Source organism: Amia ocellicauda, chromosome 19, assembly GCF_036373705.1.
Source record: "Amia ocellicauda isolate fAmiCal2 chromosome 19, fAmiCal2.hap1, whole genome shotgun sequence".
Lineage (NCBI taxonomy): Eukaryota > Metazoa > Chordata > Actinopteri > Amiiformes > Amiidae > Amia > Amia ocellicauda.
This window is the reverse complement of record NC_089868.1, coordinates 23,279,567-23,296,156: the sequence shown is the minus strand read 5'-3', so window position 1 is coordinate 23,296,156 and position 16,590 is coordinate 23,279,567. Positions and strand designations below refer to the sequence as shown.

At 44.1% G+C, this 16,590-nt stretch overlaps 3 protein-coding genes across 7 annotated transcripts in view; 2 read left to right on the top strand and 1 right to left on the bottom strand.

Annotated features, from left to right (window-relative positions):
- The window catches only part of sgip1a (SH3GL interacting endocytic adaptor 1a), a 44,381-nt gene extending 35,510 nt beyond the window's left edge, over positions 1-8,871 (top strand). For 3 of the 4 annotated variants that reach the window (XM_066692070.1, XM_066692072.1, XM_066692071.1), the window contains 8 exons: positions 474-533; positions 2,973-3,084; positions 3,228-3,383; positions 3,760-3,892; positions 4,220-4,422; positions 4,554-4,618; positions 4,768-4,932; positions 5,181-8,871. In XM_066692070.1, the coding sequence (XP_066548167.1) occupies positions 474-533; positions 2,973-3,084; positions 3,228-3,383; positions 3,760-3,892; positions 4,220-4,422; positions 4,554-4,618; positions 4,768-4,932; positions 5,181-5,203 (917 nt within the window). In that variant the 3' untranslated portion in view covers positions 5,204-8,871. The remainder of the gene's footprint in view (positions 1-473; positions 534-2,972; positions 3,085-3,227; positions 3,384-3,759; positions 3,893-4,219; positions 4,423-4,553; positions 4,619-4,767; positions 4,933-5,180) is intronic. The other variant, XM_066692073.1, reaches the window with a different exon arrangement.
- Positions 8,872-10,829: 1,958 nt separating this feature from the next.
- On the top strand, positions 10,830-13,874 carry dynlt5 (dynein light chain Tctex-type family member 5). 2 transcript variants are annotated; one of them, XM_066692387.1, is made up of 5 exons: positions 10,830-11,020; positions 11,671-11,791; positions 12,187-12,278; positions 12,758-12,882; positions 13,146-13,874. In XM_066692387.1, exons 2-5 carry the CDS (start codon positions 11,679-11,681, stop codon positions 13,347-13,349), a joined length of 534 nt encoding a protein of 177 aa, XP_066548484.1. In that variant the 5' UTR covers positions 10,830-11,020; positions 11,671-11,678; the 3' UTR covers positions 13,350-13,874. The 2 variants fall into 2 exon arrangements, with proteins under 2 accessions (XP_066548484.1, XP_066548485.1); XM_066692388.1 differs by lacking the exon at positions 10,830-11,020 and adding an exon at positions 11,454-11,546.
- A 495-nt stretch (positions 13,875-14,369) lies between these two features.
- On the bottom strand, positions 14,370-15,935 carry insl5a (insulin-like 5a). The gene is made up of 2 exons (XM_066691981.1): positions 15,690-15,935; positions 14,370-14,984 (listed from the first exon to the last, which is right to left on the bottom strand). The coding sequence occupies exons 1-2, from the start codon at positions 15,859-15,861 to the stop codon at positions 14,824-14,826; spliced, it is 333 nt and encodes a 110-aa protein (XP_066548078.1). The 5' UTR covers positions 15,862-15,935; the 3' UTR covers positions 14,370-14,823.
- Positions 15,936-16,590: the final 655 nt, after the last annotated feature.

Here is a 16,590-nt window from a genome sequence, read left to right as displayed (position 1 = left end):
CTTTATAAACGGTCTCATAAAAGTACTTATTACCGAAGCAGCAAAAGCCCCCGTCCACCCTCAAAATGGCCTGTAAAGTTGATGAGATTTAATGAAATGTATAAAACGAATTCACAAATAAATAGATCAGCAAAAAACACGGCAGAAATGTGTTGAACGCATTTAATTGGGACAACCGTAGAACGTAATGAAGCGATTGACGCCAGATTTTAAGTAGTGTGAACGGTTTGCATGTGTCTAAGAGTGTCCAAACATGCAAGCATCGTCACGAATCTGCTCGATGCGGTCACGGCTGGCTCCATTTCCAGACCTCTGCTCCCCCGGGAACCAGTCATCTCCCCGCAAAGAGTAATGGCTTGTGTTCCCGCCCACTGTGACGTGTGAAAGACCTGCCGTGTGACTCACACTATTGTCCTTCTCTCTCCCTGCCCCCCCCCCACCCCCCCACCCCACTTCGACCCCCGTCCCCACAGAGAATGACCAGCCATCCCTGGTATGGTTTGACAGAGGAAAGTTTTATTTAACCTTCGAAGGTAAGTCGCGCGCAGTTGACGTAGCACACCATCTCGTCCCGCTTTCCCCCCCCCCCTCCCTAACATCCCGCCTCTCCTCCGCCATCCCATCCGGCCCCCGTCACGGTCATCCCCCCCCAAGCAGTGGCCGCCTGTCATTTCTTTACTCATAACACTTCACGGCTTTTGATTTCTTTATTTCTCTTTCTTTTTCATCCGATGCATGCACAGATCCTGCATGACTCTCTCCGGTTGTTGTTTTTTTCACGCTGTTCAGTTTCTCCGCTGTTCCTTTCTTAGCACACTAACGAGAGACCTCTTAACCGACTGATTGTAGCAGAGTCTTGACTACTAAACTCAACTGTCGCCCTTGCTGGGAGCCTCCACTGTAGTTTTCTGCTTGAGTCTTTGGAGTTACTAAATTATGCTTGAATACAATTACTAGAGAATACTTATTTGTGTCAGATTCATGCCAGCTGGTCCGTGTGTTGAACAGAAGAGCAATCAAAACAGAATATTTATGGTCTTTTCTTACTTTTACCTGGAAATGTACTGAGTCTGGTGTCAGCTCAAGGCTAGTGTGAAAACTGGCACAGCTCATGTTTTAGGCTCAAAAGATGGCATTGATTTATTGTGAAAGACAGTGGTGTCAACTTGTGTGGTCTTGAAGATGTACAGTGAGGGAAAAAAGTATTTGATCCCCTGCTGATTTTGTACGTTTGCCCACTGACAAAGAAATGATCAGTCTATAATTTTAATGGTAGGTGTATTTTAACAGTGAGAGACAGAATAACAACAAAACAATCCAGAAAAACGCATTTCAAAAAAGTTATACATTGATTTGCATGTTAATGAGGGAAATAAGTATTTGACCCCTTCGACTTAGTACTTGGTGGCAAAACCCTTGTTGGCAATCACAGAAGTCAGACGTTTCTTGTAGTTGGCCACCAGGTTTGCACACATCTCAGGATGGATTTTGTCCCACTCCTCTTTGCAGATCCTCTCCAAGTCATTAAGGTTTCGAGGCTGACGTTTGGTTCAGCTCCCTCCACTGATTTTCTATGGGATTAAGGTCTGGAGACTGGCTAGGCCACTCCAGGACCTTAATGTGCTTCTTCTTGAGCCACTCCTTTGTTGCCTTGGCTGTGTGTTTTGGGTCATTGTCATGCTGGAATACCCATCCACGACCCATTTTCAATGCCCTGGCTGATGGAAGGAGGTTCTCACCCATGATTTGACAGTACATGGCCCCGTCCATCGTCCCATTGATGCGGTGCAGATGTCCTGTCCCCTTAGCAGAAAAACACCCCCAAAGCATAATGTTTCCACCTCCATGTTTGACGGTGGGGATGGTGTTCTTGGGGTCATTCCTCCTCCTCCAAACACAGCGAGTTGAGTTGATGCCAAAGAGCTCGATTTTGGTCTCATCTGACCACAACACTTTCACCCAGTTCTCCTCTGAATCATTCAGATGTTCATTGGCAAACTTCAGACGGGCCTGTACATGTGCTTTCTTGAGCAGGGGGACCTTGCGGGCGCTGCAGGATTTCAGTCCCTCACGGCGTAGTGTGTTACCAATTGTTTTCTTGGTGACTATGGTCCCAGCTGCCTTGAGATCATTAACAAGATCCTCATATGTAGTTCTGGGCTGATTCACCGTTCTCATGATCATTGATGATTTCCATTAATGATTTCCCTCATTAACATGCAAAGCAATTTATAACATTTTTGAAATGCGTTTTTCTGGATTGTTTTGTTGTTATTCTGTCTCTCACTGTTAAAATACACCAACCATTAAAGTTATAGACTGATCATTTCTTTGTCAGTGGGCAAACGTACAAAATCAGCAGGGGATCAAATACTTTTTTCCCTCAATGTATGTACTGTAGAGATGCTAGTCAAAAGTGTTTAAGTACGACTGACAGGAGACTAATCCCGATTCACCTTTTAGACCTAGCTGTACTGAAAAAATCTCCTTCTTATAGGTGTGAAGGTTCCCAATTAAACCATTTTAAACCATCCAAGTCTACCTCAGTTTAATGCCTTGATATCAGATTGTTGCCAGTCACACATTTAGTCTGACCCAAGAAAGAGTACGCTTTATAGAGAGCACAGGGGAGTTCATGGATCAGAAGAGTGGATGAGATCCCCACAGCCCAAAGTCTAGTTCAGAAGCACTACTCAAACGCAAAGCCCTGCGTCTCCATTGGCGCTGACGTCTCGATTCTTATGTTTTTATTTTTCCATTCCCATCTTTTTCATGTGAATAGAAAGCAGGATAAATACATGAATACAATACCCAGTGTAACGAGTCAGAGAATGGGAATGTTGTGCGCCAGAAAACGGGGATAAAAGATGCGTTTGCAAAGGAGAAGTGGTTGTTTGTCTGGACCTGTGAGGTCTGTGTATTGTTTGTTAGCAGCTGTGTTAGTGAGCTGTCCGTCGGGCTTTGTGTTGCAGGCTCATCCAGAGGGCCCAGTCCCCTGACCATGGGGGCCCAGGACACTCTCCCCGTGGCGGCCGCTTTCACAGAGACCGTCAACGCCTATTTTAAAGGAGCCGATCCCAGCAAGTAAGCCAGTTCCCAATCGCGGAGCGGTTGGTTGTGACCGCCACGCTGCAGTGTTCGAAGTAGATCAATGTCCCGGCCGCCCCTCTCTGCGGGAGCCCGGGGCTGCCGCGTTGTAATGCCTCTGTTTGCCTTTTCCCTTCAAGGTGCGTGGTGAAGATTACGGGAGAGATGGTGCTCTCGTTTCCAGCTGGCATCACCCGGCACTTTGCCAATAATCCCTCCCCGGCCGTTCTAACATTCAGCATAACAAACTACAGCCGGCTGGAGCATGTCCTCCCTAACCCACAGCTGCTGTGCTGGTAAATGGCACGCCTCGCACTATCCCGCAGTCAGAGTCACGCATTAACACACAGTACTGTGGGTTTAGCACCTTGCAATGAATAACAAGATAAACCCGACCTCAGAGGTGCCTGTTGTTATTTTTAGATGATTAACACTTTAGGAAAGCAAATAAATAACAAATAACAAGCATGTTCTCGGCTCACTGATTGTCAGAGTCCATCGGCTGGTCTCTGAGGTGTTATATGCAGTTCAGTGGATTAGTGGAGAATCTTTTATTTTAATTGGTTAATGTAATCAGTTATTAATTCTGATGTCGCTAGAGCAGTGTGATTTGCTGACAGTGTGGAGGGGCATGCGGAGTTGTTCAGGTCGTGTGTCCGTGTCATTCCACAGCGACTCTGCGCAATCTAACGCAAACGCGAAGGAGTTCTGGGTGAACATGCCAAACCTGATGACTCACTTGAAGAAAGTGGCCGAGCAGAAACCACAGGCGACGTATTACAATGTTGACATGCTCAAGTATCAGGTAAGAGTCCGTTACAGGCTTTGTCCGGGACGGGGTTTTGCAACAGATACGAACTCCCTAAGGAGATCAAATATATTGAAGTAAAAAGCTTTATAAAAGGTTAACAAACATCTTCTAGGGATCAGAGAACTCTTTTCCAAGAAGAATATATTAATTTATCAGCAGTATCTGTTGTGATTCCATCAAGAAAATACATTTTAAACATATATAAAAGTGTTTTTGAATGCAGTTTGCCAAAAATAAGGTTCAAGTATTGTTTTATCAACTCAGATGTCTGTTTTACCTTCCTGCCTTAGTGCCAATGTGAAGATGTGTTGTGCTCCTCAGGTATCGGCACAGGGCATCCAGTCCACCCCCATGAACCTGGCCGTGAGCTGGCGCTGCGAGCCGGGCAGCACCGACCTGCGGATAGACTACAAATACAACAGCGAGGCCATGACCACCCCCGTGGCCCTCAACAACGTCCAGTTCCTGGTCCCGGTGGACGGAGGAGTGACCAAATTACAGGCCGTGCTGCCCCCCGCCGCCTGGTAAGAACGGGACTGCCTGGATTCGAAGGCACAGGAACGCTGGCCTCTTTGAACCCGTCCCGGTCCTGGAAGTGTGGCTGGGGAAATGCGATTGTGCCGTCAACTAATATGGTTTCATCTCCTTTCTTAAGGAATGTGGAGCAGCAGAGAATCCTGTGGAAGATCCCCGACATCTCGCAGAAGTCTGAAAACGGAGGTAAACCTCAAAATACTTCTGCTTAGGCTGCATCTGAGAGCCTTTACCCGTTTGTCCGCCCTTCCTGGCGTATCCCACAGTACCTGCAACGGTGGGGCGCCTGCGGGGGGGCGTCGGCTGACCACGCCGTGTCCTTTGTGTCGCTCTAGGCGTGGGCTCCTTGCTGGCCAGGTTCCAGCTGACTGAGGGCCCCAGCCAGCCCTCTCCCCTGGCAGTGCAGTTCACCAGCGAGGGCAGCACCTTGTCCGGCTGTGACATCGAGCTGGTCGGGGCCGGGTACAGGTTCTCACTCATCAAGAAGAGATTCGCTGCAGGTATGACTTCCCTTTCAGGACCAGGTCAAACCGGGACTGAACGCAAGACTAGTCTTACTAAAACATGTAATAGTCACATATTTACATTACATTTCTCAAAGTATAATTTAAATCCCTACCATATTTCAGTTCATCTGCATTTCCATGAGATTTCAGTGTTTTCTTTTTGACATTAGACTGTGATTTACAGTGTAAGGAATATATAAAGTCTGGTATAGCATGTGTGCCTTTGTATTCTTATTTTTCAGGAAAATACCTGGCCGATAATTAGACCATTGGATGCCACTCAACATCACAGTGAAAATCATCTCATTGGATTGGGTGAGGGGTGCAAACCAAGGACAGTTTAAACAGACTTTAAACCCTTTATATCTACAAGAAACACGAGGTGGCCAATCCGACAGTATTATATAACTTGCATATAGAGTCGTCGACAGTTTTAAGGTGTAATTATTGTATTTGTAATATGTATCCATTTCAGAACATCTGTACTGCAGCAACTAGACTTTTACGAGGTTAGCAACCGTTAACTTGAAACCCTTTCTGTGCATCCGACCACTCCTGCACAACGACACACCGGGCGTCCGCTGGGCATTTTCAGGCACGGCTGAGCTGGGGAAGGCAAAAAAAACTTGAGTGTGTGCATCTCTTAACGTCACTTTCTATCTGTGAGAATCATTATTATTTTTAAGCCCCATCATCCGGGCTCAAATGATCTGAAACGGTATGTTGTTGTGTGAGCTAAATATTCCCCGATTCACACGACTGACTGGATCAACAGTTCAATCTCCTGGAAGTACAGTAGTGCCAGCGCCTGAAAATAACTAGTGGACCGTAAGCAACAGAAGAACAAAACCACAATTCAAGAGACCAAAAATGCCAGTGTCGCTGTTTTTCATATTGTTTCGTGTGGGTAGCTAGCGAGCTTTATTTGACCACCAGTGTGACGGTACTGTCTTTCATTTGTCATCGTACCATCTGTAAACGCACTCACTCCCGCTGAGCAGAGTCTGTGAATGGACATAGGTGGTGGCAGACAGGGACGCAGTGCTTCATTTAAGAAGCATTTCACTACATCGAGGGAGAAAACGGAGAAAAAGGTCTGGTCTCTGAAACTAAACATTTCAACGGTCTCTTTAAATTCTTGTTTAGCATTTTTATGCCACAGTGTGAATAATAATACAGTGCAAAAGGCATCTCCAGTGATTCCTCGTTAATTTTTCCAGTTGCAATGTTTCGTTTTTTTAACGTTTTCCTTTGAAATTGTACAGAAAAAGATGTAATTTAAAATTGGTACTCTATATCCTAAAGGGCGAATAGTGTTTCCTTGTTTTGTCGGATAGCTTGTTGTTGTTACACAGACAGCAGTGTTAGAGTTCAGAGTACTTTACAGCACTATATTTTTATTTATGGATAATACCGATTTGTTGTAAAAATGTGATTCTGTATATGATTAGAATTTGAATGGTTCCACAATCTAGAATCCCTGGAGTTATAAATATTCTGATTCTTTTTGTTATATGTGTAGATGGGTAACCTGTGTACAGTATAATACTACGGTATAATTTTTGTTATTTATTTCAGATATAATTTTATAACTCAAGTGCAACAGAAGATTTTAGCTGTATATTTGGGGTCGGGAGATAAAAAGAAAAGATGAAATGTCTAACTGGAGGCGTCGTGCTTCAGACGAGCAGAGCTATTCAGAACTGTATTGATAGTAATAACATGGACTGTCAGCTTTTGACATTGTAAACACTCTCCCTTGACATTGTGTTTGTACCGGATTCCTTCGCTGCATATTAATCATTTAGGGCATGAACTTTAAACAGAATAAAATGACTGCTTGCATCCATGGCTTTTATTTTGCAAACTGTAATGGTCTCTGTGAGATATTAAAAAGACACCGAAAGGAGAAAGATGTCCAAGGAAGATGTATACAATAATGCCCTGTCATTAAAAAGTAAACACTAAAGTAACTTCCAACACCTTGCAGGTTAACCGCATTATCTTGTACACAACTTTTTACTGAGGGGGGTAAAACACATGTAGAGTCTCTGTCGTCCGATGAGCCACATTCGATTTTTAGACTTGATTTGTGACGTGACTAGGTCAGTTTTTCATCAAAGAGGAAAGAACAGACGCCGGATGTCACCCTACGCCGAACTCTCTGAAGCCTATTGGCAGTTCATTCCCAGGATCCCAGCCCCTCGCGTCTCTGAAGAGGAGTTTGTAAAACCACTGTCGACAGTTCATCTGTAGAAGTCCCCCCCCCAACGAGATTGGTGTTTTAACGACCGTTTGGAGCTAAATCTAATATAAAAGTTGCTTCCTTGTTACCAGTTCTCTCTAACTGCGTCTGAAGGAAACACTTGGTGCATCAAGTTTACTTTCCTCAGTGCAACCCATGTTTATAGATAGGTATGAAACTCTATTTAGTGTACAATGATAGAAATAATCCCATTCCATTCCTAGAGTCCATTATTGAATCCTAAAACATCTATGGGTAAAAGTAAAGGTGTTTTTCATCTGTAGATCTTTTTGTATGATTAGATTGTTCCCCCCTGTTACGAATGACAAAAAATTACAGCAATATATAATATCTCTGATACACACCATGCATCTGTCAGAGGTTTTATATTACTATGTAGCCATATACTGTTTTTATACTAGGTTATATTATCGACATATCTGCAAGTACTGTGTTGTACAGGGTTTGTACAGAATAAACAAGCTTATTCCAGCTTCAGAAAAGGTCTTCGAGGAACAGTAGTCACGCCGAGACACATTCTTCTGCTCCGGCTTTCCTCAACGAGAGAAGAGCGGCAGCTGTGATTAGCAGGGCCCTGTTCTATAGATATGAATCTGTTATTGAAAACTCGGGTGTTTTTAGCTCTCTGTTTTCGGAGTTTTTTGAGTTCGGTGTTTCTCTAAACGTCCCTGTATATGTTTGCATCCTCGGCTGTTAACGATGATTGAATACTAATCAGGGAAGCCACAGTAAATGCAGAATACGTACAATATCCACCACACTAGAATATTAATGTGACAGCTGTTTTGTTTTTTATTGGAAGGGGAAATAAAACCTCGTGAGCACTTAGTAAAGCCTTGGCACTGTATAGTCATGAAAATACGACATATTATTGTGTGATATAATTAATTTATTCTCTATTGGCATGAAAGAGCCACCTAGACACTCACAAATAAACGATTTCCACAAACTATCTTGACACACTGGATACTGTTACAATACAGAGCATCTGGGTCTTCCTGCCTAAATCAGGTGGTATAATCTCACTTTTCATATTTAAAATACTGTGGTTTCCGCTGCATCCCCGTCGCTTTGCTCCCACAAACGCTAAACCTTGATTTCATCCTCCCTCTGCCACTCCAGGAGACATCGGGGCTTATAGGGCTTCAATAGATCTTCTCTCCGACTAGTGAACTGTCTTGTCCGTTGCAATAAAAATAAACTTGGAGTTCCTGCTTTCGCTTAGTTTAAGAGCCTTACTGGGTAAAAACGACTATTCGACGAAATAAAATATTTTTTTTGTTCCAGAAGAATCGCACATCTGTCTGTGCATTGGCTGCTGTTAATATGAATGTGTGATAAGGATCTACGAGAGAAAAAATGTCATCTGTGTAAATGTAACTCGCCTTATAGGTTAGTGTAAAATGTATGAATATCATACCCTGTCTGTAAATATTTTCCTTTTTTAAAAAAAGTTATTTAATTTAGTCGTGTCATCTTATCCATTGCACAGAATACTGAATATGCAATTGTTTAATGTAAATGTACTTCTAAAAAAAAATGGATTTCCCATCTAAAAATACCTAAGTTTTAAACCTATATAAACAGAATGACCATAATGTAATACCTGTTTAAGATGTCAATCAGTGTCAGTTTTCTTGGAAATAAAGTGACGGATATTAATTAAAGTTTGGTCGTTCAGTCTTTTGCAGTCGATGTGGAGATTAAAAATGTTGTTCTTGTGTTCTTGCTAAAGTGGCTTTTTGTCAGTGTTTCAATTTGATAACCATAACCATACAGGTCCTGTATGGAAAGTACGCCCAGTGTAACAACAACAATAATTAGACATAAGAACATAAGAAAGTGTCCAATCGAGAGGAGCCCATTCGCCCCATCGTGATCGTTTGGTGTCCATTAATAACTAAGTGATCCAAGGATCTTATCCAGTCTGTTTTTGAATGTTCCCAAATTGTCTCTTCAGCCACATCGCTGGGGAGTTTGTTCAGATTGTGACGCCTCTCTGTGTGAAGAAGTGTCTCCTGTTTTCTGTCTTGAATGCCTTGAAGCCCAATTTTCATCTGTGTCCCGGGTGCGAGTGTCCCTGCTGATCTGGAAAAGCTCCTCTGGTTTGATGTGGTCGATGCCTGTCATGATTTTGAAGACTTGGATCAAGTCCCCACGTAGTCTCCTCTGTTCCAGGGTGAAAAGGTTCAGGTCCTCAGTCTCTCAGTAGGACTTTCCCTTCAGACCTGGAATAAGTCTGGTTGCTCTCCTCTGAACTGCCTCTAGAGCAGCGATATCTTGTGTGGAGCCCAGAACTGTCCACAGTATCTGAACATCACTGCCCTTGTTCCCAATTCTACACTTTTGACAATATACCCTGACATTGTCCAGTGTAACATTGTCTGGATGGAGAAAGTGAGGAGTCCACATAGACTCCTAGGTCTTTCTCATGCGTTACTTCATCTAGTTCTGTTCCTCCCATAGTGTAATTATAGTGGACATTTGTATTATAATTATTATTATTTTGTAGTAGGAAGAAGAGGAAGACAAATTCCCTGCATTCACAATCCTTGTTTCAAAGTCGGCACATAAGGGTCTCTTCCAGTTCACTTCTCTGCACTCACAGCGCCATCTGTATGAAACCTCAGGACAGATGTGATCAGTTACGCCAGAGTGCATCGTGTGCATGGGAGCAGGAATGGGGTATTGTGGTGCCATTGCCAATCAGACTGAATCTTGTGAAAAATGTACAGTGAGCAACAGCTACCTATGCCATTTAGGAAAGAACTGTCAGCTCCCAACATGATGTAACACAATGGTAAAGGTATGCCCATGATTATTTGCAGGTGAGTGTTGAACAGTGTGGTGACAACGTGTTGAAGTTATGTTCACCTACATTACTCCATAAACTCCCAGCAGTCATATTGAAGCCTAAAACTAGGAAAATAAACTGGCTTAGAATAATTTAGTCCCCACACTCATTTTATATAAAATTATTATTATTGGCAGTAGTAGTATGCCAGTATTAGTATTATATAGTATTATAACGGAGAATAAGCATTCGATTACTAGACTTAGTGTATCTGTATTTTAAATCTAGAGCAAGAGCATCTGTCCTTAATTCTGATTGGTTAGCTAAGTATAACTTGTGATTGGCTATGGAAGTGTGAGTCACTGCTGATTGGCTATCGGCTTTCAGCGATAGAATTGTTAATTGTTTAATTGTTTAATTAAATATTCAGCTGGCGACAAGCATCACATGTGTAGTGTGAGAACTGTATGTGACGTTAGTGGCTAACCGAACGGAATAATAGTAGAAGTAATAATAAAACAATAAGAAAATATCTTGCAAAGGGAAAAATACTTGGCACACGTATTTGAAAGCGAGGGGCTGTTTTCTAATGGTTGCCTTGTGAGCTATACAAAAAACGTGATCTTGTTTTGTATCGTTTACAGTGCCAGTGATCGAGAGTGTCTCTGGTCGCATTCAGCTGCAGATTCCCGTTCTTTCTTCCTGCATTGCTAACCGTGCTGTCTGTACAAACTGCATCCGTCCATCGCAGACGCACGGATCCGCCAATGGCAGCGCCGGGATTGTGCACATGTGCGCAGGTCTGCGGACGCACTGCAAGCTGGCACTGCGCCTGCGCCCGTGTTGACGGCAACACACAGGTTGGCAGGCCAACCGACGCGCCGCTGCGGGCTGTTTGCGGTGCAACTCGGAGCGGAGAGACCCGCACACCTGCGCCCCTCGGAGCGGAGAGACCCGCACACCTGCGCCCCTCGGAGCGGAGAGACCCGCACACCTGCGACACACCTGCGCCCCTCGGAGCGGTAAGACCCGCAAACCTGCGCTCGTACTGTGCGCACTTGCCTGGGCAGCTTTGCTAGCGTTATTTAAACGGTGTGTTTAGCCACACGGCCGCCTCCTCTGTGCTGGGCGTGCAGATACAGTGTTGCGCAGCCGCACACAGACGGATACAGTCCGAGTATCGGGCAGGACCGGGAGACGGGACGCGTCAGTTCAGCAGAGCGTGTATTCCTGCTGCTGTTATCTTGGACGCTCATTGTGGTCAATGTGTTAACTAATGCGTGTGCTTATTATTATTATGATATGATTTTTTCTGTAGGCTAATATCTGTTATTATAAATATGTTTACAGACAGACACGCTTCAAATGAAAGTGTTGAAATGATCATTATTTTGCCTAATATTCCAAATAAACACACAGTGTGTCAGTTGGGGCTTTTTACCAGTTGGTATAATCCAAATGCATTCATTCATATTGGATTGTAACTAACTGACTAGTGCATAACGAGCCATACAAAGCAAGTATGAACATAAGAACACAAACTGAGCTGTGAGTTTCTTCTCTGCACACCTGTATCAATGTCTGTGTGAAGGAAGGGTGTTGACGTCTAATGTTGCTGTGTGGTCTGTTTCCTCCTGGGACACCGATCCTGGTTCGTGTGCGCCTCGGACAGGTCCAGCGATGTCAGACGTGGCGAAAGACAAAGCCGCTCGCCTGCTGAAGAAGAGAGGCAGCTTCTCCTCCCTGAGCAGCCATGAGGTCAAGGCCAAGGAGACCGCGGGCAGAACCAAAGAGTAAGTTGTTCTCCCCTTACCTTCAGACAGACACGATTCTCAAGGCAGGGATGACCAGTAAACGGCCGGCCGATGCTCGCGATTCAATTCAGAGTCGCACACTCCTCGTTTCAGATGGAGTGCCTCATTGTTAGGGGAAGTCTGGCAAAATGATGCAGCCTCTTTTGCGACCCCTTAATTACTGAGCCGTCCCCACAGACACTCTCAAGTGCACATTATCCTAATCGTTAATGAGCGGGGAGGACATTTCCAAGCGTTTTAATTGCGGGAAGTGGCAGCCAGCGCCGTGCAACCACAACAGACCTTGTCATCACAGCGCAGCATGTCATTACACCGCGCCTCCATGCTGTGATCTGTGAGAGCTCTTGTGCACCCTTCTGTCCCGTCTCTCCCAGCTCCGTGAGCACGGTGTCTTACATAGACGAGCCCGGCCACCACGATGACGCCCCCAGACCCGCGGTGCAGATGGAGAACACGTTCCAGACAGGTGAGGGATGCTTTCATTGGAGCTCCTGACCTCAGGTGTGTGCAGGACAAACTGAGATGTATATAGATGTTCTTGTTGAGCTGATACAACCTCCAGCCAATGTGATTAAAATAAGGGTAAACCGAGCCTTCAGTGACTATATATATTACCCCACCGTTTCAGCATTCTTCTAAATAAGGAATGCATTTTTTAAACACAATTTATGGGTCCATTTGCTCCTCAGACTTCATTATGAAATAAGTTATTGTTCTCTCCAGCCTGCGGGCTTTGAAATTGTAATGAGAAGATTGTTAGTGCCATCTACTGCATTCAGGAAAAATTGCTACTCAAACAAATGCAGATAGTCAGTGCATCACTTATAGATTTGTTTTGCTTGATTTTGTTTGTGTGCATCTGCTAAAAAGCATGTATTTGAATACAGATTGTTCTGCTAATTGTGCTATTGTGTGTTTATAATTACATTTCACCCCTTTTCTCAGCCCCTGCTAAGAGGTTTCCAGTCGCCACTGTCAACAACATCTTAAAGGATGTGCTGACGAGTTATCTACAGGAAGAGAGGTACGAGGCCGAGCTCTGCAGACAGATGACCAAGACGATATCCGAGGTAAGTGTATGTGTTGTGTCAAAAAGTCATATTTACAGTTTTCACTCCCATTTCATACAACATTGACAAGACTGAGCTCAGACTGTGGGTGATCGAGGCACATTTCAAATCTCCGTCACGCAGTTGTTTTAACCGCTTCACAAATCATTCCCATCAGCTGAGGTGAAAGATGACTCTTCTTTCGCTAAATGTCTTGTTGAAAATGATCAATACATCTGTCAAATCCATCCACTCCTCTCTCTGTTGTAATTGGTGCCTTTTAGGTCATAAAAGCCAGAGTGAAAGACTTAATGATTCCGCGATACAAGATCATTGTCCTCATCAGCATCGGGCAGCTGAACGAGCAGAACATGCGCGTCGGCAGCCGCTGTCTCTGGGACCCCACGAACGACACCTTCTCCTCCTACTCCTTCAGAAACGACTCCTTGTTCGCTGTGGCAAACGTCTACGCCGTCTACTTTGAGTAGAACGACGGCCAGACAACTCGCCGTCATTGTGAACGACTCTGATTGATGGTTCTATGTATATGATACTGTGAGAAGAACTGGGGTAATCATGTGCACACCTGATCAAAAATACATCTATATTGTTCGTCCAATAAACAACTCACACTTACACCTCCTGGTTAAAGGCTTATGAAATATTATCCTGTCTAAAAATTTTTAGAATATTATTGCTTCCATCGTTATAATTGCTTCAATCCAATCAATCCAGCTTGTACAACTTGTAAATTGTGAGTTCAGAATCAATGTTGCACATAAACTGTCTGTGTTTTCATGCTTGTGCTGCTGCTTTTGTTTTTAAGATTTCTAAGCTACATTTGTGTATCAGGTTTGAAAGATCTGCAACACGTTTGACCTGTTTTATTCAGCGAGTGTTGCCATAAAAGCTTGTGCGTTGTCAATGAAGATATATTTACTAATTAATCAATTAAAAACAAGATTTAAATGATAACGTTGATATATAATGTATAATAAATACATTTCTGAAAACAGTGCAGTGATTTTTACATCCTATTATTGTGCAGTACAATCTTTCTACTCTTATACTCGTCTTTCTCTGTTGTGACCTGCGTTTGTAGTTTTATTCACATTGCAGTAGAACTATTTTTTCTCTATGATTTTGCTACATGACAAGTTAGAAAAATGCAAGAAATGGCTCTTGTACATGTTTGAATAATATTAACTATCCTTCCTCTAGGAGTTGCAGTATCATGATGTTACAAACCAGCCCATAAATGTTCAGTGCAACAGCAATGATAAGCACTGACCATTTAATCTCTGTGTTTTGTGTTCATGGAGTGGACTGTTGGCAGAGTTCACTTTTACTTTCCCTTAAGGATGCAAATGAGATGAATAAAACTCAGGATGTTATGTGGGGAAATTGTCCATATTGTCTCTGAGGTGGAAGTGGGGGTGTGAAAAGTGGGAGTTAGACAGAATTCAGAGTCGACCTGGGTGTGTATTTTAACTCCAGTCTAGACCATGTTGAGGTTATGCAATAGTATTTATTAGGCAAACATCGGAAAATACAAGACATTCAGATCATTCACACTGCGGGGAGGCTTTTCCCAATCAAATTCCCTGATTGTTACAATTCGAGTTCCTAAACTGGAAACGGAACTTTGTGGTGTGGAATACAATCTGTCCTGTACATAAGAAAACACGCCGCTTCGTCCGGGAGTGGGCTGGCTTTCTGAGAAGTAAACAGTTGAGCTTTCATTGGAGCGTATATACCTGCGCTGAAAGCATAAATACAATGCATGTGAAGAAAATACTGCAGCATGACTAGAATGAACAGTTGAGTTAGATTCAAGAGGGTTTGTGTGTTTTAAATTAGGTTCGTTTCAAAGCAAAATTCTCACGGCGTTTCTCTGTGTTGGGTTTTGCGTGTCGGTGGGATCAGTGCAAGTCTTTCTCGGTGGAGATGAACGCCTCTCCCTCAACACAGCGTGCTCAGGTCCTTCTTGTTGCAGCCCCACTGGCAGCAGGCGGTGGTCAGGAGCTGGTTCAGGTCCCGCCGGGCCTGCAGGGTTCGGTCCGGCTCGTCCGGCGCTCTGTAGGGGGGGACCTCCTGAGAGTCCACATCCTCGCCGTCCGGGCCTGGACGATCAATAGACGCGTCAATTTGAAGGGTTTACACAGATTACAAAACTCTAGATGATTATATTGGTTATAAACACCAGTTTTCTCATGGTGACACATTCGCTCGGCGCTACCGGGTCGTTATTAATCTCCCCGCTAAAGCCAGCGTCCCAAAACCGACACCGAAATAACAGCCCAGCAGCCGTCTGTCTTTAGTGTTTTTTCTGTCCTGATATAGTCGGGATCTAATCAGGTCTCATGCTGTTAGTAAATAAGTTAATCGTTCCGCCTCTGCAAGACTCAATCTGCCGCCCGTAATAAAACCATCGCTCTGCCGAGATTTACGGTCAGTTGTGGCACCCCTTAGTCTAGGCCTATTAGCTGCCGGGCACAGTCACAAGTCTTAAAAACAGATAGATATCATAATCAATCTAAGTCTATTCTATGAATGTTGCGTACGGTACCCAGGCTTTGGTTTTGGTCCATCAACTATACAGACGACTAAGAGGAACAGAAGAAAGCTGGATAAACTGCCACCAAGAAATAACCAGAAGAATAACTGCCAAAAGAATAACTGAAGAGAATAAATACAGTTCTGTGAGCCCAGGGGCCAAGTCACTGAAGCACTACAATAAATATGTACACCAGGGCTTCCTTCCACCTCCCTCTCCTCCCTCTCCTCCCTCTCCTCCCTTCCCTCCCTCCCTCCAGCGACGGACTCACCGGCCAGTTCTCGCTCGCTCGGCACTCTCCTCCACCGGGAGCCTCCACAGGTGTAGATGACGGCCCTGATGAACTCCCGGCCGCACAGTTTGACCACCTTCACCTCCCCCTGGACCTGGGCGATGGCGGACAGCGCCAAGAGCAGCAGCACGGGCAAGATCACGGCTCTCATCGTGGCTTCGGACGCAAGAAGTCTCCTGTCCCTCGTGATGAAGAAGCTGGTCAGCTGGTCTCCTGGTCTCCTGGTTTCCTGGTCTCCCTGCGGCTGCTCTCCCAGCATTTATACCCATCCTCTCCACGTGCGATTGGCTGAGGCCCCCTCGGATCTCTCCCCGCCTGCTCGTCGACCAAATCGGTTTATGTCCTATAATGTTTAATGATGCCATTTGTGGCTCCCAAAAGCGACTCCCTGTTTGGAACCGGCACTTTACAACCTCAAGGATGACATACTTTATAGATATTGCATTTTGTTTTCTTTTCGTTGTAAAGCCCCCAAAGTCTGCGGAGGGGATGACTTTGACTTCGCCCTGAACATGGCCTGATGGTTTTAAACTCAAATGGCCCGTGGTTGGCATGATTCATAAACATTTTTTTTTAAAAAGAGGTCATACGTGTTAAGTGATTGTTTTATTGCTTGTGTCTTGTGTTTCAGTGTCCGTGTATTTAGTTATTTACCAGTTTACAGCTGGTTTAGGGTTAGTAATTGAGGGTCTTTATTCTTTACATTCACAAAACTCTGCTGGAATATTGGTATTTGTGGTGTTGTTGTGGTAATAGTTATAATAATGTCTTACATGTTCTGACACCTTACAGTAAATGTGAAATGTCTTTAGAGACGATCGTTCTTACTTTTGGAAAGTCTGACAAACTATCTGATAAAGATGTACCCAGCAGAAGACAT